The following is a 27,279-nucleotide window of genomic DNA, read 5'->3' as shown; positions in this document are numbered from 1 at the left end:
GGGCATAAGAGACACAAGAAAGGGGATAGGAGACATTTGAGTGGGGTTGGAGACACAAATGGGGAGTAAGAGATGGAAGGGGGCATAAAAGACACAAGAAGGCAGCAGTTTCACCCCGGGTGCCAAGTAACCTTAGTACCCTTCTGCTCACAGATAATATAATTTCAGCAGTTGTATGCTTGGGACAATTCCAGAGACAATACAACATATTTTAAAGTGAAAGTAACATCCTTTAATGGCTCATCACATGGTCCCATTTGCTTTTGTTTTAAACATGTTAATACCTTATGTCTATAAAGTTGTGGGAAGTTGGTTAAGGTGGTTGGTCAACTAATGTGGCACATTTTTGTATTAGTATATTTACCATTACAAGAAATGTTTTCTCTATGTCATTGATTAAAGCTAGTTTTCCCATATACCTTTAGTTTAACCTTGTATGTGCTGATTCATGGAAGCTGGATCTCTTTCAATCGTGTGTGAACCTTGGATTTTTCCTTGGATCATTGTTCATTGGATACTTTGCTGACAGGTGAGTACTGACATATAAAAACTGTATTATTGACACCCACTTTAAAAGTACAACAAAGAGAGCTAAGTAGTGGACCTGTCACATTGAAAATACTCATGTATTTCAGTTTTAAAGATGCCTTGTCACTTTCAGGGGCGCTTTCTTGATAATGACATCACCGATTGAGGTGTGGTGGCCCACAGGTGCAGCAGAGGTAAGTTATACATACCTGAAACTCCCCCAGCAGGCGCCACCATCTTCGCTCTTCAGCTCCTGGAGGTTCATCCTCCAGGGGCCACATCATGCACAAGAGTAAAACTATGGATGATCCTGCAAGACCTCAAGAGTCTCCAATGATCAAATCTTGCATGATCATTTTTCACACAATGGTCACTAATGAAGACTGGGGTTTGGATGGGTGCGATGTGTATAAGTTTGATTGCGGTAGGATGTATGGAAAGCTTTCCCCAAGTTTTTTTTCACTTACCCGTATTTATCGGCGTATAACACGCCCGGCGTATAACACGCACCTCATTTTAAGAAGGAAATTTCCCCTCCTCCCATAGTATTCTCCCCCCCTCCCATAGTGTTCCCCCACCCTCATCCCATTGTGTTCCCCCCCTTTCCATAGTATTCTCCCCCCCATATTATTTTCCACCCCCTCCCATAGTGTTCCCCCCCTCGTCCCATAGTGTTCTCCCCCCCTCCCATAGTGTCCCCCCCTCCCCTTGTCCCATAGTGCACTTTCCCTCCCCTTGTCCCATAATTACTTACCTGTCTTGAAGCGTCGGCCGGCTTCACAGCGTGCACCGCGGTACAGGAACTTAAATTTCAGGTTCCGGTTTCCGGCGGGACTGAAAGGAGTGTGCACACTTAGTGCGCACTTCCTTTCAGTCCCGCCGGAAACCGGAACCTGAAATTGAAGTTCTAGTACCGCGGTGCACGCTGAACACCGGCCCACGCTTCAAGACAAGTAAGTAAACCTTCACATTCGCTCCATAAGACGCACAGACATTTCCCCTCACTTTTGAGGGGAAAAAAAAGTGCGTCTTATGGAGCGAAAAATATGTATATCGGCGTATAACACGCACACATCATTTGCCCCCTATTTTCAGGGAGAAAAGGTGCGTGTTATACGCCAATAAATACAGTATTTAATAATGTGGTTTTCTTTTGTGTTTTTTTATTTTTAAAGACAAAACAGTTTTTTTTAATCACTTAATTGTTCTCTTTTTGCAGGGAGTGGGTATAATTCATCACTCCATGTTGGTCCAGCTTTGGCTCCATTAGAAGCATGTTTTCAGATATCCTTAAATCAGCTTGTAATGGGGCTAATCCTGCCTGTCTAGCATTGTATGCTTCTCACTGGAAATTAAGCTAATGTAAAGTCAAAGGGCTCATGGAATAAAGAGGTCAAACATAGTATCTGTGGTGGTCCAGTGGTCTGCACCTCCAGCTAGTTCAGACCAAAGTAACTGCTCTTCCGACCATGCTCAGTGAATGACTTAGAGCAGTGGTTCCCAAACCAGTCCTGAAGGCACCCCTACCAGTCGAGGATTTAGGGATTACCCAGTTGTGTCTAATGTGGTGTTTTTTTGTTCTAAATACACCTTAGACACAACTGGGTAATCCCTAAATCCCGGTAGGTGTGCCTTGAGGACAGGGTTTGGGAACCACTAACAGAGTATTTTCATGGAATCCTGATGGTAGTGCCCTGACTCATTTACTGAATGCCTTGATGATAGGGCCCGGTTGCAATCGCGATTGTTGCGAGACTGGTAGTTCCGCTTGTGGTCTGCAATATGGAAATCATCTAGGCCAGATGTGTTCAATGTAATTAAAAAAGTATAAGAGGCAAGTTTACAGAATACTCCAAGTCATTATCAGGGCAGCAGTGCTCTTTGGATATGGGGATTACATATGATGTTTAAAAATCTTCAAGGTCCTATAATATACCATAATTAGATCAGGTAACTACGAATAATGTATAGGAGTTAGCAGAGCCCTAAGTATATGTTGCTATAATTATTAGGAAGTGCACTCAGTAAGGCTGTTCCTGGGTTTGAGATTGAGCTGCAATTGGAATGATGTGAGATACTGCATGTCTCAATAGCGCCTGCTGTGAAGGACAAAGCCTCCAACTGCATTCCCAAGGACCTTTGGAATGTAGGTGTCTCCAACACTTGTGAAAAGTAAAATTCAGCTAAAACGATTTTTGTTGGTTGTATTGAGTGCTGGGAAAAATAATAAAACTTTTCTTGCAGATTTGGCCGTAAACCCTGCCTATTAATATCTCTTTTTATCACTGCTGTCTTTGGAGTTCTGGTGGCATTTGCTCCAACATACCCCCTGGTTGTTACATTTCGTTTTATTCAAGGATTAGTAAGCAAGGGGAGCTGGCTGTCTGGTTACATTCTTGGTAAGCTAATTAAATAATAAAACAATTTATAAATGTAACGTGTGAAAGTCATGTCGTGTGAAAGTCATGCCATTATTCAGAACTGCTTGGTCAGCACTTGGATCAATGAAGGTCCATCTTTGACCATCATATGGTCACAATGGACCTACTCCTGCTTTCCCTGTACACTTTATTCGACGAACAGGTGTTGGGGATGTGATCCTAATGTGAACTAAATGTGTTCCTTTGTCCTTTGTGGTACAATAAAGTTGCAGCCCCAACTCTTCCTCTGCCGAGTGTGGAGCAGTGAAGCACGTAATACATGTAGAGTGTAATTATCCGTTATTGTGTGCCCTTGCCCTGTTATCCTACCCTCTGAATGCGTTATGGGCCCAGAAGGAAATTTGGAAACCAATGGAGTAGGCAGGTATTTCCATGGAGATGAGAAGAGCTACACGTTATAGGAAACAATGTTTTTAGGACACATGCTGTTGCCGCATCTGCTTAAATTAACCGGATGATACTGGTGATGTACGAATGAGGTAGTTTATGATGAGCTAATTCATTTTTTAGACAATAAAAGTCTGGCTTTAATAATGAGACAGGCAACTGATGATGAAAGGAAAGACCTTGAATGTTAATAAATTACTGTGCAGGCAAAGGAAAGCCCTGTATAGTCAATTTATATATTGAATAAACGCCCCTTCAGAAATGCTCAAATGAGAGTGTAATGGGCTTTGAAGATATTGAAAAGTATTGAGTGCAAATGATGATAGGGTGTTAAAAGTGAGCAATGTGACTTCAAGATTCAGAATGAAAGATGATTTTAACATCACTGGTTATAACTGCGGACAAAGAAGGCACAAAGTCAGAGCGTGCTCCGGTAATCAAAATGGCGGTCAGTCATTGTGGTGTAACTACTTCACGCAATGCATAGAGATGCAGATTGTAGATGTCAAAAAAGAGATATTAAAGAAGCAGCATACAACAATGATAACAGACAACACAAGAGATGGCCAATTAAATGAGCTAATATCAAAACTAATGGTCGACACAGGGGCAAATTCCCACATAATTAAGAACATCAAAAAATTAGAAAGCTTTGATAACACCTTTAGGCAAGAGAAACACTTCATGGAGATGAGGTAAAGGAAGCAAGTGTGGCACTGTAGAACGATGATGCTGAAATGTACTTACTTGACATTAAGGGAAATAGAGTCTAGCAACCTTAACAAATAGTGTATATACCTTCATAACCCTCAAGACATTTTGTCTGCAGAAGCAGCAGTAAGCAACGGTGCATCAGTTAACTTTAGGCAGAATTGAACTAATTTGCAAAAATTGCATTTTAATTCATAATTCAGAAATACAATAGGCTTTACTATCTTAATACTTTTGCTGAAAGTAAAAATAGCTGCCATGCATAATATTCAGACTTGGCATGAAATTTAAGGCCACTGAAATTGTAATAACATAGCAAAGTTAAAAAGTGTCGTGAAAGGAATGAAGATTAAGGGCAAAGTAAATAATTAAATTTTTTTAACTGTGAAATGTGCTCTCAAGAAAATGTGTTCAATGTAGAAGCAGAGATCTTGATACCCGTCATCCACTTGGCCATTGTGTGACACATCAGCGTCTACTGGTTGAACACTGTAATGGACCCACAATCATCCACAGGGACAATATGGGTCACAGCACCATACAAAGTTTGAATGTTCCAAGTCCCCAATATATTTAGTAAATATTTCGCATTCGATGGTAACGCAGACAGAATGTAATTTGTATTGTCCAAGTTCCATAACTTCCCCTCCTCTGCAAAGCTATATACTATAGTGTTATGTGGTTGTCTGTATGGTTCCCCATATTATGCTTTATGTATTATAGTGCATGTGTCACCATAACTCTAAATGTCAAAAAGAAAAAAAGTGTTTAAGGCGCTTCAATTAATATATATAAGTAACAAACTGATATATAAAAGTGCTTCCCCAACACTCCAACAAAAGACATTCAAACATAAAATACATATACCAGTTATAACATACCCCCTTTAGTGCATCAGTGGAAAAATTGGTGTACAAACTTTTTCAGTTTTCTTGGTATCACATTATAAACATGAGATACCTAAAAAAAAAAAATGAAAATACAACTACGAGTAATCATGTGTATATGATAAATAAAGACAATAATGAACTTATTAAGATGAAGAGAATAATATATATTATATACATATATACATGTCATTATAAATTGTTTCTATGTGCCAATTAAAGGTCCAATTGTCAAAAAAAAAAAATCCCACGACTCTCAGGCTGGCTAAACACTCTTGGAAAATATAGTTCATAAACGTAGCTAGCATTACAGAAAATACACTATCAACCAGTAACCAATCACACCCCCATATATTTTTATAATTTCCCCCAGTGCCAAGGTCATCCTTTTTTCTTTCTTAACTAGTTTCAAAGCTTATGACATTTATAACTTCACCTGTCTTAAGTAATTAATGGGAATTATCTTACAAAATATGATAATTAAATGGGCACACATAACCATTCCAGCTAATATTGTGTTGACATTGCCTAGTCTCTTGACATTGCTCCCTTTCACTGTCTCCCAATTTAATATCAAATCATTTAAAAACAGCTGGATATAATCCGGGACTCTGGGTACTCTAGGCAACCTAACCACGAAAACAACCTGTAGTGGTAATATTAATTAGAATGCCTCTTTAAGTAAGCTTAACACTACTTCTGCAATACTGTTTTACACATGAACTTTGTAATTAAATGTCTAGCAAGGATTTAGACTCATTAGAATACGCGGATTACATATTAACCACTCTGTAACTGTCATTTTTTTGTTGTTGATTCATCAGGTCTTAGAATAGGCTGCTCACACAATTGCAATTGCATTTGCTATGTATCCTGTGTGAACACTGTCATCTATGGAAGTCAGATGCTTATAGCACCATATCATGGTTGTAGTTAGGTTGCCTATCCCTGGCTGCTCTTGCGTTAAGAACTGTGTTTTTTTAAAAGTTTTTTTGGATACAGATATAAATTATGTACATTAGTTTAACAAACCATTCCCCAATGTTTAACATTTTCTAAATTGCTCGTTCGACAACTGTAATTTATTATATAATAAAAAGTATTCGTAAAACCCCTTCATTAGACTCTTCATAGAGTGAAAGTAGCCCCCATGAGAAGGATAATACTTTTACAAAAAACAATGTATTGTGGGCAGTTGGCAGGGTTCTGATGAATTTGATGTGTTTGTTCACACCATTGATTGTCCACCAACGTAGCAGAGAGCTAGTTTTGGGTACGAAATAATGAATAACATCTTATAAATATATATTTTTCAGTAGGGAATTCTGCCACATGAAAGATTTCAAAACTGCAACGTTTAAAAAGAAAATGCATTAATTGTGCTAGGAACTTCACAATATCAGTAAAATTATATGGCAAAATATTGTTAGTTACTGTATTTGTTCTTAATAATAGCAATATGTCTATTTTAGTTGCAGAATTTGTCGGCATGGACCACCGGAGGACTGTGGGTATCGTGTACCAAGTTGCCTTTACTGTTGGCCTCCTAGTACTCTCGGGAGTTGCTTATGGAATAACTAACTGGAGATGGTTGCAGCTGGCTGTCACTCTGCCAAACTTTTTGTTTTTGGCATATTACTGGTAAAATCTATATGTTACAAAGAATGTTTTGAAACCAAGAAGTTTTATTAGTTTATTAGTTATATATCCTCAAACAGTACATTTTTTGAGTTTGTCATCACAGAGGATCATACCTCCAAACATTGTGAGCAATGGAATCGGAATGGGTGGGTTGGCCTTCAAGGGGTATTGACAATGACACAATTTGCGTCATAGGGGATGCCCATTTCAGTTGGACTCCCATAGAAAATGGACAGGTATGCCCACTAAAAAAGCATGTCAGCCAGGTGTCAAGCAGGCCAGGCTGAAAGATAGCCTCACGGCAAGACCCAAATAAATAGAACTATGCAGAGAGACCATGCAACAAGAGCTGCTAAATCGCTCCCTGTATGGTTCTAGTGGCCAACTCACAATGTGAGCACGTCTAATGATGCACTCACAGTACTACTTGGGGACAGTTCTTTGGTGTCCCTGGATACAGGGATCTAAATAGGAATGGCAAGAAAAGACTCTAAAACAAAGACTGTCCCACCAAAAGTGAGAAAGTTGGGTGGCCCGCAGAGAGATCTGGTGATAAGTGAAGAATTGTATGTATTCTGAGAATGAATTAAAGGAGGGTACAAAAGCAAAAAGGGTATACATAGTTACATCAAGTGTATCGTCTAACAATGAAATGGCTACACGCATTACAACCATATAATCCCGAGTACTAGTATATTACCCGCTATCTGTACGTCCAAGCTCCCGTTCCAGTCCACCAATTGGGACGGGCTCTTCGGAGTTTTCGTCCAGGTCTTACCCAGGGCTGCTAAACCTTACACTAGTATCAATCTAGTACTGGATGGAAGCATGTGCAACCTATGACTGCCCTCGGGGACGCTGGTGTCGTGACCTTACGTGGGATTTCTGCTGGAGCTCGTTCATATTCCACTTCTAGTCTGTTGTGAGAGGTTGTGTCAGGGAAGGGAAGTTTGGGGATGCTGAGCAAGGGAGTCAGGAGGGGGGAGTTTAGGGATTGTGTTTGTTATTTGCCTAATGGTTTTGTAACAGACCAGATAACAATATTATTATTTTGAGAGTTTTGCCCCGTTTACAGCCTAGAGTAGTATACTCACCAGCAAAACACATAGTAAACACCGTGTGTATGTATTCATCTTCTTTAAGCAGGGCTAGCACCTCTTAACTGCCCTATTGATGTGAAATTTTTACCTGTACAGGTGTGTCCCAGAATCCCCTCGATGGCTTATTTCTCAAACAAGAAAGGCTGAAGCACGGGAAATTATCCAGGGTATTGCCGAAAAAAATCGGAAAACAATGCCAGAGGCATTAGAGGTAAATCATGAATCTTAAACTATTTAACAGTAAAATAGCAATTGGTGGTTTGCCACGTGCAAATCGGGTCCCTAATTTAGGGTCATGGTCTATCCAAGTTAATAGGAGTTACATTCTTAAGTGGTAGATACATCTTTTTAACTCAGCTCAGTCCCAGACTAAATCATTGGTGGCAGCTGCTGTCTACAATTGCAGACCTAGATAACGCGCAACCGCTTGACCCTACACCAATCCGAGCCAAAAAATGTCATGTAATATAAAAGATATTTAGAAAAGTTTGTATTATTGGAAAATAATGTAATTGAGGCAGGGCCAAACTGGGAACATTTTTTTTTTTTTTTATCAAAGCAAACCACTGAGAAGGGGGATGTGGCAAAAGAGGGGTGTTTTGTCATCAACAATGACAAGCCTGTTTCCTCTCAAATTAGCATGTTGGTTCATTGCTCTTCAATTAGCATGTTGGTTCATTGCTCTGGGCAGACCATGCGCAGAGCCCTGCTGAAGAGTTCTAGCATGAGAAAAGGGCCCTGTATTTGTTCTATGCAATGCAAGCAAATTTATTAACATTCTTGCACTGTGTTTGCTTGTTAGTTGTCTCTGGTAGCTTCATATGGGGGATACCAGAGGACAAAATGGCCACAAAAGCATATTGTGTTTGGAGCCTGCTTGTTGGATTGTGTCAGTGTAGAGTGAGCTGATTGTGGTGTGGTATTGTGTAAATAAGTCAGTTTCAGTTGTGTTGTGTTTGTGGTGTAATAAGGGTATAGGGGCTGTAGAGAGTGAGACAGTGTGTGTATAGGGGCATAGTGTGTATGTAGCGAGTGTGTGCATAGGGGTTGAAGAGAGTGTGTGTTTAGGGAATGTAGTATGTGTTTGCTTACAGGGGATCTAGTGAGTACAGGAAATCCAGTATGCATGTCAGGATTGTAGTGTGGTTTAGTATGTGTCTGTATGGGATCTATTGTATTTGTATGGAATCTAGCGTGTGACTGGAGAACCCAGAGTGTGTATAGGAGATCTAGTGTATGTGTAAAGGATTCAAAGTGTGTATATGGGATTTAGTGTGTATGTGTGTGTAGATGGCGTAGAGTTGTGTACAGGATCTAGTGTGTGTGTGTGTGTGTGTGTGTCTGGAATGTAATGTGAGTAGGGTTGCAATTTGTGTGTGAGGGGATTCAATTTGTGTGTGAGGTTGCAGTGTGTGTGTAAGAGGTGCAATGTGTGTGAGGAGTGGAGTGTGTGAGGGGTGCAATGTGTGTGTGAGAGGTTGCAGTGTGTGTGCAGGGCCGGCGCTTCCTATAAGGCGAACTAGGCAGCCGCCTAGGGCGCCATATAGGAGGGGGCGCCCTGCGCCCCCATCGCCAGCCCTTTAAATGTTGCAGCCGCCTGAGCGCTCTATAGAGAGCGCTCAGGCGACTGCCTCACCTCCCCTGTAGCGTGGGCGAGCTCCTCTCCGGTCCACGACCCGGCCGGACTGACAGGAAGTGCACACTGAGTGTGCACTTCCTGTCAGTCCGGCCGGGTACAGGAAACACAAGCTCCTGTACCGCGGACCAGAGAGGAGCTCGGCCACGCTACAGGGGAGGTGAGGTTAGGAGGAGAACTGGGGAGGGGGAGGGTAAGGAGAACTGGGGGAGGGAAGGGGGGGGAAGAACTGGGGGGGTAAGAAGAACGAGGGGAGGGGAGGGGGGGGAAGAAGGAGGGGGAGTAAGAAGAGGGGTGGGGGAGTAAGAAGAAGAGGGGTGGGGGGGAGTTGGAAGAAAGGGGGAGGGGGAGTAAGAAGAAGACAAGTGGAGGGGGGAGTAAGAAGAAGAGGGGAGGGGGAAGTAAGAAGAAAGAGGGGAGGGGGAGTAAGAAGAAGACAAGTGGAGGGGGAGTAAGAAGAAGAGGGGTGGGGGAGTAAGAAGAAGAGGGGGGAGTAAGAAGAAAGGGGGGAGTAAGAAGAAAGGGGGAGGGGGAGTAAGAAGAAGACAAGTGGAGGGGGGAATAAGAAGAAGAGGGGAGGGGGGGAGTAAGAAGAAAGAGGGGAGGGGGAGTAAGACGAAGACAAGTGGAGGGGGGAGTAAGAAGAAGAGGTGTGGGGGGGAGTAAGAAGAAGAGGGGAGGGGGGAGTAAGAAGAAAGGGGGGAGTAAGAAGAAAGGGGGAAGGGGAGTAAGAAGAAGACAAGTGGAGGGGGGAATAAGAAGAAGAGGGGAGTGGGGGAGTAGGAAGAAAGAGGGGAGGGGGAGTAAGAAGAAGACAAGTGGAGGGGGGAGTAAGAAGAAGAGGGGAGGGGGGAGTAAGAAGAAGAGGGGAGGGGGAAATAAGAAGAAAGCGGAAGGGGGAATAAGAAGAAAGGCGAAGGGGGGAGTAAGAAGAACACGGGGGGAGTAAGAAGAACACAGGGAGGGGGTGAGGAGAGGGGGAGGTGAGAAGAACACAGGGAGGGGGAGTGAGAAGAACACAGAGGGGGGTGAGGAGAGGGGGAGGTGAGAAGAACACAGGGAGGGGGAGTGAGAAGAACACAGGGAGAGGGGGTGAGGAGAAGGGGAGGTGAGGAGAACACGGGGGAGGTGAGAAGACACGGGGGCAGGTGAGAAGAACACAGGAGAGGGGGTGAGGAGAAGTGGAGATGAGGACAAGGGGAGGTGAGGAAAACACAGGTAGGGTGGGTGGGTGTGAGAAGAGACCCCCAGAGGAGGGTGGGGGGAGAGGAGAGACCACTAAGGGGCAGGGGAGAGCTCTAAGGGACAGAAGGGAGAGCTCTTTCACACTACACGCACACACACAATGCATCCCTATACATACACAGAAACACACAATGCATCCCTTACACACACATGCAAACACACACACACACACACTGCTTCCTATTACATACACACAGAAACAATGCATTTCTTACACACACTCAATGCACACACTTACAGACACACACCTTGCAGCCCTTATGCATACAAACACAGATTCAAACAATGGATCCCTTACAGACAACCACAAGCACACACTGCTTCTACTACACACAAACACACTGCATCACCTACACAAACTGGTATGCCTATACACTACATTCCATAAGCACACACATTAGATCCTCTACAATAACACATAACACATGCCCTACACACTACACTCCCTGTGAGCGAATTTAATGGGTGGAACATATAGGTGGACTTATGGGTGGGCCTTATGGGCATACTCACCGTCAGGCCCTGGGACCCAGACCTTGAGCTGTGTAAGGGGCCTCAAAAAATGGAGCTGCTTCCTGTTCTCCCAGAACATTGAATTTTGTGACCGCAGTTACAAACAGCCTCCAGAGATCCAGTTCTACACCAGACCAGTGGAGCCAGACTGCAGCTAGAGCCCATCACCATCTTCATCTGGTTGTAAGTAGGCAATCTAGTATATTATTAGTGACACTAATCTCTAATTAACCTCACATTAAAGGGACACTATAGTCCTCAGAACCACTGCAGCTTAATGAAGTGGTTCCAGTGTCTATAGCCTGTCCCTGCAGGCTTTTTAATGTAAACACAGTGTGCAGCACTGGCGTTAGTTCATATGGCAGATCATATGGGTGGGGCATTGTGATGTCACATGGGGGGGGGATTTTTCTTTTGCCTAGGGCGGCAAAAATCCTTGCACCGGCCCTCTGTGTGTGAGAAGTTGCAGTGTGTGAGGGGTTGCAATGTGTGTGAGGGGTGCAGAGTGTGTGTGAGAGGGGCTGGGTGTGTGTGTGAAGGATGCTATGCAATGTGTGTGTTAGGGGTTGAAGTGTAAGAAGGGTGCTGTGTGTGTGTGTGTGTGTGTTTGTGTGTGCAAAGAGTGCAGTGTGTGTATGAGGGGTCCAGTGTGTGCGTGAGAGGTGCAGTATCTGTTAGGGGTGGCAATGTGTGTGTGACGGGCGCAGTGTGTGAAGGGTGCTGTGTGTGTGTGTGTGTGTGTGTGTGCGAGTGTGAAGGGTGCAATATGTGTGTGAGAGAGGGGTGCTGTGTGTGTCTTAGGGGTGCAGTGTGTGTGAGAGGTGCAGTGTGTGTGTGTGTAATGGGTGCTGTGTGTGTGTGAGATGGGTGCAGTATGTATGATGTGTGCAGTGTGTGTGAGAAGGTGCTGTGTCGGAGGGGTGCAGTGTGTGTGTGTGAGGGGTGCCATGTGTTTGTGAGGGGTGCAGTGTGTGTCTGTGAGGGGTGCAGTGTGTGTCTGTGAGTGGTGCTGTGTGTGTGAGAGATGCAGTGTGTGTGTGAGGGGTGCTGTGTGTGTGTGAATATGTTTGGAAGTATTGTGTGTGGGGTGCAGATTATTGCAAATATATTATATATGTTTTTTAATTTAAAAAATAAGGGTTGTATTCCCCCTCCCTTCTTACATTTGGCCCAGGAGGGGGGGATATTGCTTGTAATCCCTGGTGGTCCTAGTGGGGAGTGAAATTTAGCCTGCAACTCAGCTAGAGTTCACTCACGCAAGATCAATGGTAACCGTGGCAATGCTCCGACCTTTGCGAGAGGAACTAGGTGGAGCTACTGGCCATAGCTCCTGGGTCTCTTCTTCCCATTCTGACTGCCGCATTTCACTGCCTTTCCTGCCTATCTTTGATCTCTCCACCAGCCCTAATAGCACACAGCAGAGCCGGCACTTGCATAGTGCCGGCTCTGCATGGGCTAGCAGAGGAGATAAAACGTTCTCCCTTGTCTGCCGTCCAGAGACTATTGAAAGGATACTCTGTATGTGTACATCGTGGTCTTTGACAATAGTTGAGCATATTGTACATTAATAAAGGGTAACTTCTGAACCTATAAGATAATAAATAAACAAATAAATGTATAAATACATCAAACAGTACATTCACTTGTTGAAGAAAAATTGGTAATCGATGTCATGGAGATACCATCAAGGAATATTAATAAAAATAGGGAAATACTGATGGGGAAATGAAGCAGCAGTTACTAGAAAGCAACATTTAATACATTATCTATATGGATCTCAGATCTGTCTGTGCGTATAAATAGCCTTTATAAAAGATACGGCCTAGTAGTTAACTCTTGATGGTCCAAAGACTGGTAAAAAGATATTTTGAATATGTACATACCAATTTTTGGCAATTGTTGATATTAATTGAGCATATTATATATAGTTACATAGCTGAAAAGAGACCTGCGTCCCTCAAGTTCAGCCTTCCTCACATTTGTTTTTTGCTGTAGATCCAAAACAAGGCAAAGAAACTCCAGTTTGAAGCACTTGCAACAAACTAGGAAAAAAAATCCTTCTTGACCCCAGAATGGCAGTCAGATTAATCCTTGGATCAAGCCTACATTGAAAAATTATATCCTTGAATATTCTGTTTTTGCAAGTATGCATCTAGTTGCTGTTTGAACATCTCTATGGACTCTGATAAAACCGCTTCTTCAGGCAGAGAATTCCACATCCTTATTGTTCTTACAGTAAAAAAACCTTTGGGGGGCGGAGTCAAGCTGCAGAGCGGAGAGGTCGCATGGCACTGCAGCTCCAGCGATTTAAACTAAAGATACCCTAAATTGACCAGAAAAAAGACGTCCAAAACGGCTAAAAAACTAAGCCACAGCAGCGGAACCGGCATGGGACGCAAAAACAAGAAACAAAAGCCTGAACAGCCCAGACTTGGCTTCAACATCGGAGCCATGTGGAAGCAGGTATACGGAGCGACCAGGCCCAAAATGTACAACTTCTCAGAAAACTACTCCGACCTGTCGGACGACTTCGACCAGGGAGAGGGCGCAAATAACTCCCCCGGCCAACTAGCACCAACCTCCAAGTCCCTGAACCCTGATTATGCACCAGTCACAACAGTGGTGCTCAAAGCGCTGCTGGCAGGTCTACAGACCACGCTTCAAGCGGAAATGGTGCGCCTACGCACAGACCTCCAGGGCATAACAGGGAGACTGGGCAACCTGGAAGACACCTCAGCCACCACAGTGACCCACATTGCCTCCATACATCCATAGTTGCGGTGTAAAACACAGGCGTAATACATGTCGTTTTCGAAATGCAGTTTGCCACACATGTAAACGTACAGGTCACATACAGACAGTTTGCCAAAGTCAAGCCAGTGGAATTCAGACCAAATATAAGAATGTGAATAAAATACAAACCACAGCGCACTCTTTTAATACTCCACAAACCGTTTCAGATAGTGAAATGACTGCAGGTGTTTACTCAAATGACTATGTGAATAAAGTGGAAAATTCACCATCAGGACTGAAGATTTACACTGAAATTGTGCTTCAAGATGTTCCGTGCAAAATGGAAGTAGATTCTGGGTGCGCATATTCTTTGATTTCAGAAGAGACATTTACATTGTTATGGCCTCATAATTCTCCTTCAATAGTACCTTGTGATATTCATCTCGTGGACTACAACAAACAGGCTGTGGATGTTAAAGGGGTTTGTTTTATACCAGTAAAATATGGTAAATTCAGAGGACATTTACGTTTAATAATTACTAAGGGACAAAGAGCAAGTTTGCTAGGTAGAGAGTGGTTTGAACCCTTAGGAATTTCATTAACTGGAGTTAATAATGTATCCACAGATATTCTACAGAATGTGATTGATAAATTTAGTGCAGTCTTTGAAGAAGGTTGTTACGGACCGTTTCAGCATAAAAGGGAATAAATCGGTTTAGGCGATAATCCCCTTTTCCAAACAGGCACAGCTACTGCAGAACATCAAAACTCACGAACTGGATATAGATGAATAAGGTAGCACTCCAGCTGGAACCTCACAAATAGCTGCTAGCAGATGAATAGGAAAAGCAGACATCAGCTTACACTCCTAGCAGTCAAATCTCCAACAGCATACAGTGAATCCCCCCAAGAACGAGACAAGGCTCCATGTTGAAGGTCAAGCAGTGGTCTGTTTATTCAGGGCTACCTGCCCCTGTATTTATGCAGGTCTCCCACCTGGTGGACACCCCCCTAGGGGACCAGATGGAAGACTGAAACAGCAGACAGACATGTATCATTTTCGTACACACAGCCACAATACTTTCCCACAATGCATCCTGGTTTCCTCCTCCCTGCCCTGGAGATAATTAATGAAGTAATTCAATTATCTCCTAAGACAAAGGCCAGACTCCATTATGCACATGGTGACACAGAAACAGACTATCACTTTAAAATACATACAGACACATTTTATACACAAAACACAGACATGTAACATATCCCCAGATAGCTCAGGTCTGGGTGCACATTATTAGGTGAATGGCACCCAGACCACACAAATACATTTTAATTGCCATGGAGCCAAAGTCTTTAATTATACGAACAGGCTCCATGGCAGGCTATCTGGGTTACTACAGTTCACATAAAACATAAAATACCGAATTCCCTGCATTCACCAAATCCATACGAATTAGAACCAGGGGCTGGAGGTTCAGCGGTGCCTGCACGTAAAAGTGTCCGATTTTGGTGCATGAAAGCCGGGCAGAAAAGTGTTGGCTGCCCGGGGAGCTCCAGAACAGCGCCACCTAGCGGCCGCTAAGTGTAACAGCGGCCACACAGTTAACAGGCAATTAACCGCAGCTTCAGGGAGGTAAATTGGCAGCACACTCCAGCTTCTGGGTGGCCAATTAACAACGCCGGCCGGCTTCCCACGGCTCTGGGGAGGTTGGTGAACGGCTGTTTGTTCGGTAGATGAAATCTACCGAACTGCTGTGCAGAAAGGGAGAAATAAATCCTTCTGCACAGTAAAATTAACCCTTTAGCTGCCGGTCCATAATCCAAAGGCAGCAGGCGGGCAACCAGGCTCCTCCAATACAATGTGGCGAGATTGGTTTCGTCACATCTCTCCCCCTTTCCAAAAAGACTAACAGGGTACCTGACCTCCTGCCGGTCAGTGCCCTTGTTAGTCCAGCAGCCCACCCACAAAGCAGAAAAAACAGTACAGCCCACCCACAATAAATGGTTACTACACCTGGGTAGAGGAGAATCTTGTCCATGTCCAGGTGCCTCACCACAGCTGTGTGGGGGACCGGTAGGCTGCCTTGGTGGGTTGCTGAGTGGGCAGAGACCAGCGGTACTCTGTCCTGGTGCCAGTACTACCACCGGAGTAGTCTGGTTGGAGCCTGGTTGCTGGAGACGGACCGTCTCCCCCTTGAATACACAGCTCTGTCGTGGGGGGGTAGGACCGACCGTCCCTACCCCCTGTGTGGTGAGTGCAGAGACCACGGTCCCATCTGCACCGGTGGGGGGTTTACAGTCTCCCCCTGGTACATTAAGCTGCCGCTGGGGAGAGGGGGTAACAAGCTCCTCTCCCGATAGAACACTCTGCCCATTAATGATCCGCCGCTGGGGAGAGGTGGTAACAAGCTCCTCTCCCATACATATTCCTAGTCTTTGCGGAGGGAGACCGACTGTCTCTCCTCCCAATACAGAGTCCTGCCGCTGGGGAAAGGAGACAGGGCTCTCTATTCCCTGCTGGATACTCTGCCGCTGGAGAATGGAGACTGGGCTCCCAATTCCCGAAAACTCACGCTGCCGCTGGGGAGGGAGGACGCTGCTCTCCTCTCCCTGTATTCCACATTGCCCTCCTGGCATATCACTCTGCTGCTGGGGGGCAGGAACAACTACCTCTGCCCCCTGTAACTCAGCCTGCCGCTGGGGAGGGAGGCCACTGCTCTCCTCTCCCCGCACTTCACATTGCCCTCCTGGCATATCACTCTGCTGCTGGGGGGCAGGGACAACTACCTCTGCCCCCTGTAACTCAGCCTGCCGCTGGGGAGGGAGGCCACTGCTCTCCTCTCCCTGTACTTCACATTGCCCTCCTGGCATATCACTCTGCTGCTGGGGGGCAGGAACAACTACCTCTGCCCCCTGTAACTCAGCCTGCCGCTGGGGAGGGAGGACGCTGCTCTCCTCTCCCTGCACTTTACACTGCCGCTGGGGAATGGAGACTGGGCTCCCAATTCCCTGCAGGCTCGGTGGAGAGACCTCGGTCCCATCTCCACTGGCCACCTGGGGTTCTTCCCAGTAAAATTGTACAATATCTTCCCAGCTGAAGGGGTCTGGATCTGGGTCTGCGCTTCCCTGTTGAGCCTTCTCACTGGAGTGGAACAGATTTTGGTAGTCCTGTTCCAGCTCCATCTCTCGGGTTACTAGGTGGACCAGGTCTTGCTCAATTTCATGAGTGTCGTCCCAGTCATACCTGCTCTCCCTCCACTCAAAGAGATCACTGAACCGGGCTTGTGTGGGGCTCCCAAATTCAGGCTCTGAGAAAGACTCCCATAACAAGCCAGGACCATCAAACTCCTCTCCCTCTGGCTTGTCATGCTCGGCTGTCCAGGGCAGGTGCTGTGCAACATACCACCAAAGCGCCTGGTAGGCATCCTCCAGCCACATCTCTTGCCATACCCGGAGCTCCAGCTCTTTTACCCATTCCTCCCTGGGCTGCTCTCCCAGGAAGGGCATCCGCAGGGCTAGTCGCTCCTGCAAACGCTGATCTTCCTTGGGAAGTCTCTCACCTCGTTGGTATTCCACAATGTCCAGTGCCTGGTACCAGATGCCTTTCCTTAATGCCTCCCGGTCATCCATGTCACCCTCATCGTACTCCACTGCTGGTTCCATGCTGTTGCTTTTAGGGTCGCTGTCCTGGGACATGCGTTGCCCTCAAATTGTAAAATCCAGAGAAATGGTGTCTCCTGTAGCTGTCCTTCTGGCTGTAGGAACGATCCCGCCGCTTGCCACCAATTGTTACGGACCGTTTCAGCATAAAAGGGAATAAATCGGTTTAGGCGATAATCCCCTTTTCCAAACAGGCACAGCTACTGCAGAACATCAAAACTCACGAACTGGATATAGATGAATAAGGTAGCACTCCAGCTGGAACCTCACGAATAGCTGCTAGCAGATGAATAGGAAAAGCAGACATCAGCTTACACTCCTAGCAGTCAAATCTCCAACAGCATACAGTGAATCCCCCCAAGAACGAGACAAGGCTCCATGTTGAAGGTCAAGCAGTGGTCTGTTTATTCAGGGCTACCTGCCCCTGTATTTATGCAGGTCTCCCACCTGGTGGACACTCCCCTAGGGGACCAGATGGAAGACTGAAACAGCAGACAGACATGTATCATTTTCGTACACACAGCCACAATACTTTCCCACAATGCATCCTGGTTTCCTCCTCCCTGCCCTGGAGATAATTAATGAAGTAATTCAATTATCTCCTAAGACAAAGGCCAGACTCCATTATGCACATGGTGACACAGAAACAGACTATCACTTTAAAATACATACAGACACATTTTATACACAAAACACAGACATGTAACATATCCCCAGATAGCTCAGGTCTGGGTGCACATTATTAGGTGAATGGCACCCAGACCACACAAATACATTTTAATTGCCATGGAGCCAAAGTCTTTAATTATACGAACAGGCTCCATGGCAGGCTATCTGGGTTACTACAGTTCACATAAAACATAAAATACCGAATTCCCTGCATTCACCAAATCCATACGAATTAGAACCAGGGGCTGGAGGTTCAGCGGTGCCTGCACGTAAAAGTGTCCGATTTTGGTGCATGAAAGCCGGGCAGAAAAGTGTTGGCTGCCCGGGGAGCTCCAGAACAGCGCCACCTAGCGGCCGCTAAGTGTAACAGCGGCCACACAGTTAACAGGCAATTAACCGCAGCTTCAGGGAGGTAAATTGGCAGCACACTCCAGCTTCTGGGTGGCCAATTAACAACGCCGGCCGGCTTCCCACGGCTCTGGGGAGGTTGGTGAACGGCTGTTTGTTCGGTAGATGAAATCTACCGAACTGCTGTGCAGAAAGGGAGAAATAAATCCTTCTGCACAGTAAAATTAACCCTTTAGCTGCCGGTCCATAATCCAAAGGCAGCAGGCGGGCAACCAGGCTCCTCCAATACAATGTGGCGAGATTGGTTTCGTCACAAAGGTCTTGGCATGTTTAAAGGCCCTCCTGTTTATTTTGTATTAGATTCAAAAGTACCCCCAATTCGTATGAAGCCTCGCAAAATTGCATTAGCTCTCAGACCAAAAATAGATGCTGAGATTACACGTCTTGTGGAACAAGGCATACTTGAACCCATAACACACCCAAAGTGGTGTACACCCATAGTTCCGGTCATGAAACCAAATGGGGATGTCAGAATCTGTGCTGACTACAAATGTACAATAAATAAAGCGTTGCAAGAGCATCCCTATCAAATTCCAGCTGTTAATCAAATTCTTACTACTTTGGCAAAAGGAAAAGTATTTGCCAAGTTGGATATGGCTCAAGCCTACCAGCAGTTACCTGTGGATGATGAGGCTGCTGATGCACAAACGATAATAACACACAAAGGAGCTTTCCGAGCAAGACGTTTGCAGTTTGGAGTTTCCATTGCTCCTGGCATATTCCAGAATTTAATGGAGGACCTCTTATCTGGACTTCCAGGTGTAGTGCCTTATTTTGATGACGTTCTTATTGGAGCAGATTCTATACAGTCATTGGCTGCACAGTTACAACTTGTTTTACAACGTTTTCTTGATGCTGGTCTAAAACTTAAAAAAGAAAAGTGTGTTTTTGGTGTAAGCAGCGTGGATTTCCTTGGTTACCGAGTTGACGCACAGGGCATTCATCCAACTGATTCTAAGGTTGAAGCTATCCATAGAGCTCCGGTTCCAACAAACAAACAAGAACTGCAAGCTTTCCTAGGGTTGCTTAATTTTTACCATTCTTTTCTGCCTGATAAAGCCACTGTTACTGAACCTCTGCATCGTCTACTAGATAAAGATGCTCCATGGAAGTGGACTGACGTTCATACTACCGCTTTCAGCGCTGCTAAAAAACTGTTGTCTTCTGACAGTTTGCTTGTACACTATGATTTGGAGAAACCGCTCAACCTCACCTGCGATGCTTCTCCGTATGGCATAGGGGCTGTATTGAGCCACACTTTGAGAAATGGGGTTGAGGCTCCTATTGCATTTTATTCACGGACTTTATCTACTACAGAGAGGAATTACGCCCAAATTGACAAGGAGGCTTTAGCTATTGTGTCCGGTGTAAAAAAGTTTCATGACTATTTGTATGGGCGGAGGTTTACTATTATAACAGATCATAAACCTTTACTGGGTCTGTTCACCAGCAATACTCCCACTCCTCAAATAATTTCACCACGCATGCTCAGGTGGTCCCTTTTGCTGAATGCCTATGATTGTGAGTTCAAGTATCGTCCTGGCAAGGATATTACACATGCTGATGGATTAAGCCGATTACCTTTGCCTTCTCCTGACTTCCTTGTTCCTCCTATGTCTGAGGTCCTCATGTTGGAATCCATTCCAAACCCTCCGTTACATGCAAGTGACATTGCTTGTATGTCTGCCAAGGATCCTTTGCTGTCCCGTGTGCTCAACTGGGTTTGGAGGGGGTGGCCAAAATCAAAAGTGGAAGACAAGTTCAAACCATTTGTAGTGCGCCAACATGAACTATCTGCCTATAAAGGGTGCCTATTATGGGGAAACAGAGTGGTAATTCCAAATGCAGGACAAGCTCGAGTATTGCATGCTCTTCATGAAGGACATCCTGGAATAGTTCGCATGAAAGCTTTAGCCAGAAGTTATGTTTGGTGGCCTAAAATGGATGAAGTTATTGAAAAGTGGGTGAAGAACTGTGTACCATGCCAATCTACTCGTCATGCTCCACCTAAAGCCTCAGTACATCCTTGGGAAGTGACTAGGTCACCTTGGTCCCGTTTACATATAGATTTTGCTGGCCCTTTTCACGGACAGATGTTTTTTTTAGTTGTTGACTCCTTTTCAAAATGGTTAGAAGTTGTTCCAGTTACATCTGCTACCTCAGTCACAGTCATAAAGATTCTAAGGAGGTTGTTTGCTACACATGGGTTGCCAGATACAATTGTGTCTGATAATGGAACACAATTTACCTCATCAGAATTCAAAATGTTCATGGCAAGTAATCTTATTCGACATGTTACTATTGCACCATTTCACCCATCATCAAATGGTCAAGCTGAGCGTATGGTTCAGACTACCAAAGACTCATTAAAGAGAATTATTGAAGGAGATTGGAATCGTAGACTTGCAAATTTCCTTCTGCAACAACATGTGACACCTTGCTCAAGCACCGGTAGTAGTCCAGCAGAGCTCCTTATGAACCGGCGTCTTAAAACTTGTTTGGATCGTTTACATCCTGATTTGACAACTGAGTTACAAGAGAAGCAAGAATTGCAATTCAATAAGAACTATAATGCTTCTACTGTCAGAGTATTTGCACCTGACAGTGATGTCTATGTCAGGAACTATGTTTCTGGGCCTAAATGGATACCTGCAAAAGTACTTATGGCCACAGGACCTTTGTCATACAAAGTACGAATTCCTGATGGTAGAATATTACGAAGGCATGTCGATCAGATTCGGGAACGGAGTGATGAGATTGTGCCTGCTGCCGGTCCCAGTCATAGTGGGTTTTCTCAGTTCTCCAGGAGTTGTTATTGAAGAACCAGTTCTGTGCGGTCCATCTGACAGAGCACAGGAAGAAGGGATGGGCACAACTGAAGGTCCAGGTGAAGCAGTTCCAAACACGGTTTTGGGGCGCCCAAGACGAAATATTAAACCTCCCAGTTATCTCAAAGACTTTGAGGTCTAGGGGGGAGGAGTGTTATGTATTGAGGTTTATGCAGTCCACCTTCCAGTAGATGGCAGCATAGTGAAGTTATGCACTTGTTCTATTGTGTTTAGTCTCTTTGGTGTTATGTCATTATGTGTGTGTACTGAAGTAAAGAGAAGTTTATTTTACTACAATGTCTGAGAGCCATTTGTGAATATATAACATGCTAATACACTAAAGTAACGCACCAAGATCCCACGGTGATCTTTACTTTGGTTATTTTGTTTGCATATTTTGTTTTGAATGCTTAGCCTAATCTACCAGTTTTGTCTAATACTACATTACGTAGTCTCCCCCAATGCCATACTTCCAGAGGATGCCAGCTACCTACACGTACCACACCTACGCTTTTGCCACCCACTCGATCAAGTACCTCGCCCCCCCACCGCCCCGTCTGCCCTAAGCGGATACCAACCGACACATACTCCCAAACAGAGGACAGACGGGGGTATCTAACACCCAGCACCAGATACTTTACAAGCTACACACTCACATGTGCGGCTACAACGGGGAAAATACACCCCATTACGACATATTACACCACCTCATTCAACCCTCTAAATATCGGAACAGCTGATGACAAGCATAGTGGGGATTACTTCACGGCACATACATCAACTGTACAAACTCTACCGCCCAGCAGGACACATGCCAAGTATCAATTGGTTATTCCAAACCCACTGTCATATTCCAATTTTAACCCCTTAACCCCTTAAGGACCAAACGTCTGGAGTAAAAAGGAATCATGACATGTCACACATGTCATGTGTCCTTAAGGGGTTAAGGACACAGCTTCAGAAGCTTGTCTTTCACTTAATGACACAAGCATTTTTTGCTGTTTGCGTTCAACTGCAATTTGCATTTTACTAATTTATTGCACCGACGCATATTATATAGCGTTTTTTAAAGGACAGAAAGGGCTTTAATTTGATGTAACATATATTTACATAAATGCTTATTTATTATTAAAAAATACAGAAAAATGCAAAAAAAATGAAAAATCTTGATTTTTTTTACAGTGTTTGCAATAATAATGTGTGCACAATTAGTGCAGGTTAAGGAAAGTAATTAAAAATAAATTCATTTAGTTGTTCTGATTTACAGAATATATAATGTGTCTGGGATTTTAAGTTTTTTTTGGTAGTTACAGGTCACAAAGCACAAGGAGTAAAATAAACTTTTAATGTGGAGCGATTTTAGAATTTGGTATGTTTGTCTTGTAAGCTTAATAGCCATAAAAGAAAACAAAATTGCCACACAAAAGTATATATTTATATAAAGTAGACACCACAGGCTATTTACCTAAGTAAATTTCTACGTAGCCATTTTACCGCCAACCTCTGCTAAATATTGGAGTAAAATTGTGTTTTTGGGGGGTTTTCGCACACAAACTTATAACAAAGAACTTCTCATGTGTATTTTGTAAAGTTGGTGTGTGCTATTCCTGTACAAAGTTTTATTATGTGTTCAGTTACTTCTGCTGAGTACAACGGTACCCCCATTGTATGTCTTTGGCACTATTTTGTGAAGCTACAGTGCCATATAGGAGACCTGTCCTTTTCAGTATTCACAGTAGAATTTTGAGAGATGGATTTAATGAGCCTATGCTTCCATTTGGGGTATTATAACAGTTTGACTGTTCAAAAAAAACCCACAAAGGCCTACCATTTGTAAAAGTAGACACTCCAGGGTATCTCATAAGGTGCATATTGTGCCTTAGCATGCCCCCATTTTTTCACCAATATATGTCAAAGTATGTGGTAAAAAATAATTTGGGGCATTTTTTTTACATACGGATTGCATTTTTGCTGGGCATTTTGTATATTTCATATGTGCCACTAAGTTCAAAACCTCCAAATTATGCTCAGTTAAGTCTTCTGAGTAAAAAGACATCCCCAATGAATGTCTTTGGCACTATTTTGTGAAGCTACAGTGCCATATTGGAGACCAAGCCATATCAGTTTTTACAGAACTTTGAATTTTGACGCTGGGCCTATGTGCAATTTCCAAGCATCTTCGCAGGTTTTAAATTCAGGTTTTAAACTACCCCACAAAGGCCTACCATTTCTTAAAGTAGACACCCCAGGGTATTTCAAAAGGCATATTTTGAACCTTAGCGTGGGATAATTTTTCTGCTTGCTTGTACCAGGTGTAGTGGTAATAAGCGTTTTTTTCTGACTTTTTGACACACAAAGTGAGTTTGCACAGTATATTTTGCAAACCTTATGTGTACCACCACTCTATAATACTTTATATGTTGCTCAGCTATGTCGGCTGAGTACAAAAATACCCCCGTATGTACCTTTGCCAGGTATATGTGGACATCGGAGGGGCACATTTGGGACACAGCCATTCCATTTTTTTTCAAACTTTAAATTTTTACGCTGTACCCATGTCCCATTTTAGAGTATTTTACCAGGCTATATAATCCAAATACCCCATAAAGCCATACCATTTCTTAAAGAAGACATCCCAGGGTATTTCAAAAGGCATATTTTGAACCTTAGCGTGGGATCATTTTTCCGCTAGCTTGTACCAGGTGTAGTGGTAATGAGCGTTATTAAATGTATTTTTTAACTTTTTAAAACATTTTTTACTTTTTAAAACTATTTTTTAAACTTTTGTTTTGCTTATTAATTTTTTTTAAAGTTTCCTAAACTTTGGTAAAACTTTTTTTTACAGATTTAACATTTTTCTAAGCTTTTTTTTTACCGTTAACCCCTAACTAGCAGTAAGCAGCACTAACAGTAAATTCCCCATTTTCCCATAACTACCACTCACCCCAGCTAGCAAAATATTTAATTATACAATATTTAAATTAGTTAATTAAATAAATTTAACCCCTGAGGGTTAAAAAATAAATAAAAGTTAATCGTCAGGGGTTAAAAAAATTAGATCACAGTATAATACTGTGATCTGTATTTTCATCACTGTAGGCAGTGATCGACTGGCAGGGAAGGGGTTCATTTTTATTTGGACTGTGTAAAGGGTTTATTTTTTTAAATTTTTTACTTAAACGTTATTAAAACTTTTTTTAACTTAATTTTTTAACTTTTTAAAGCTTATTTTAAAACTTTTTTTCACGTTAACCCCTAGTTAGCCTAACACTAAATCCCCCAATTCCCCACTAACTTCCACCCTCCCCAGCTAGCTAAATTTAATTAATAAAATAAATGTAACCCCTGAGGGTTAAAAAAAAAAAGAATTAACCCTCAGGGGTTAAAAAAAAAATCAGATCATATTAAAATGTAATCCCTGCCAATTGATCACTGTAGTCAGTGATCAATTGGCAGGGAAGTGGTTAATTTTTTATTAAAATGGGTAAAGGGGGGTGGGATTTTAATTTTACTTTTTTTTTTTTTTTTTACACCAGGGGGCAGGATCAGCACTGATCCGTCTCCCTGCACTTCACAGTGAACCCGGAAGTGCAGGGAGGCGGAGGTGAGTATACAGAGCACATGTGCTCGCTCTGACATGCTGTCAGAGCGGGCACATGTACTGGGGCAGCCCGATCCGGTGCTCCCGGTCTGCCTCTAATACAGAGGCAGACCGGAGCACCATTAACCCCACGATCGCCGCGATTGCGGCGATCTGGGGTTAATTTTACCGTCGTTAAGGGTATCCCCTGGATGACGGACCTCGTCCGTCACCCGTCCTGAAGGGGTTAAGGACGGAGCCAAATGTACACGTTGTGAACGAAACAAAATGTAAACAAAACCTGTGTCAGGATCGGGACAGGGATCCAACACGCAAAGTACAAACAGTAGCCAGATACGTATACCGGACCTTAGAATGGCCGGACTAACGTAAGTAGTACAGTATAGAATGGTCAAAGACAAGCCGAGGTCGAGGGTAACAGAAGACAGGTAAGCGAGAGACAAGCCGAATCAAGGGTAACAGAGATAAGCAGAGTAAGGTAAACAAGCCGGGTCAAAACCAAAAGGGATAATAGAATACACAAGCACTGAGTGACTAGAACAAGCTAGAACCACGACAGGGCAATGAGCTAATGAAAGAAGCTCTGTTAAATACCCTGTTCAGAGCAGTAACCACGCCTCCGAGGCGTCCTGATTGGTCCTGCAGCAATTGAGTGACAGGTCGTTCCGGAGGAGTGTCCTGATGACAACTTCCTGCCTAGATGCTGTAAAAGGCAGTCACTCCCTCGCGGCCGGCCTTGCATGACCGGATAGACCTTGGGGAAGGGAGCCATCAGGCCGTCTGGATGGAGGAACAGCTAAGTCTCTACCTCTTTCGGAGGTAGAGACCACAGGTACCCTGACAGTACCCCCCCTCTCAGATACACCCACCGGGCGGAATACACCAGGGCGAGAAGGGAATCGAGAGTGAAACGCCCTGCGGAGACGGGGAGCATGCACCTCCTCCTGAGGTACCCAACTTCTCTCCTCAGGACCATAACCCTTCCAATCGACCAGATATTGCAGTTTCCCCCGGGAGATTCGAGAATCAACGATGGAATTGACCTCATACTCCTCCTGACCCTCCACCTGAACTGAGCGGGGAGGGGCGATCGTGGAGGAGAACCTGTTACATATTAATGGTTTTAGTAAGGAAACATGAAATGAATTAGGAATGCGTAAGGCATTAGGCAACGCTAAACGATACGCAACTGGGTTAATTTGAGACAGTACCCTGTAAGGTCCAATATATCGAGGAGCAAACTTCATGGACGGCACTTTTAACCGAATGTTTCTAGTACTTAACCATACTCTATCGCCTGGAACAAACACCGGTGCTGCCCTTCTACGTTTGTCAGCGTGTTTTTTAACCAGCGTAGAATTGTGCAGAAGGATTTGTCGAGTTTGATCCCACAACTTTCTTAAATTGGCAACATGAACATCCACCGACGGTATCCCTTGAGAAGAAGACTCCGAAGGAAGGATGGAAGGATGAAAGCCATAATTCAAGAAAAAAGGGCTAGAATGCGTAGAATCACAAATGAGATTGTTATGTGCAAACTCCGCCCATGGAATCAAACCGACCCAATCGTCCTGGTGTTCTGAAACGAAACAACGTAAATATTGTTCAACTTTTTGGTTAGTGCGTTCAGCAGCTCCATTGGACTGCGGATGATAGGCAGAGGAGAAATTCTATTTGATGCCTAGTTGGGAGCAGAATGATCTCCAAAAACGGGAAACAAATTGGGAGCCTCTGTCAGAGACAATTTGGGAAGGTATCCCATGCAAACGGAAAATCTCCCTGGCGAATATCTCCGCTAATTCGGGCGAAGATGGGAGTTTAGGTAAGGGAATGAAGTGAGCCATTTTAGTAAATCTGTCTACCACAGTGAGGATGACAGTCTGCTTTTTAGAGATAGGCAAATCAACAATGAAGTCCATTGCCAGGCAGGACCAAGGCTTTTCAGGAACCTCTAAAGGGTGCAGAAATCCGCATGGAAGCGAATGGGGTAGCTTGGTCTTGGTACAAACTTCACATGCCCCGATGAATTCTTTAATATCCTTGCGTAAGTCAGGCCACCAAAAATCTTTAGAGACCAGCGCATAAGTCTTACGGATGCCAGGATGCCCAGCCACCTTGCTGTTATGGAGACAGCGTAGCACCTCCAGTTGGAGAGCGGCAGGAACGAAGTGTCGATCCCCAGGAGTCTGTTTGGGTGCCAAATGCTGAAACTTCATGATCTCAGAAAGCAATGGAGAGTGAATCCTGAGATTCGTGTTCGCGATGATATTCCCCTTAGGAACTATGGAGGACAG

The 27,279-nt window shown here is 44.1% G+C and overlaps 1 protein-coding gene across 1 annotated transcript in view; it reads left to right on the top strand.

The window, feature by feature from the left end:
* SLC22A2 (solute carrier family 22 member 2) overlaps nt 1–27,279 on the top strand; it is a 54,589-nt gene that overhangs the window by 3,242 nt on the left and 24,068 nt on the right. The window contains exons 2-5 of the mRNA XM_063443607.1: nt 426–529; nt 2,773–2,927; nt 6,427–6,595; nt 7,792–7,906. Of these exons, the coding sequence (XP_063299677.1) occupies nt 426–529; nt 2,773–2,927; nt 6,427–6,595; nt 7,792–7,906 (543 nt within the window). The remainder of the gene's footprint in view (nt 1–425; nt 530–2,772; nt 2,928–6,426; nt 6,596–7,791; nt 7,907–27,279) is intronic.

Source organism: Pelobates fuscus, chromosome 2 (genome assembly GCF_036172605.1).
Source record: "Pelobates fuscus isolate aPelFus1 chromosome 2, aPelFus1.pri, whole genome shotgun sequence".
In the NCBI taxonomy this organism is placed as follows: domain Eukaryota; kingdom Metazoa; phylum Chordata; class Amphibia; order Anura; family Pelobatidae; genus Pelobates; species Pelobates fuscus.
This window is presented reverse-complemented; position numbering and strand designations above follow the sequence as displayed.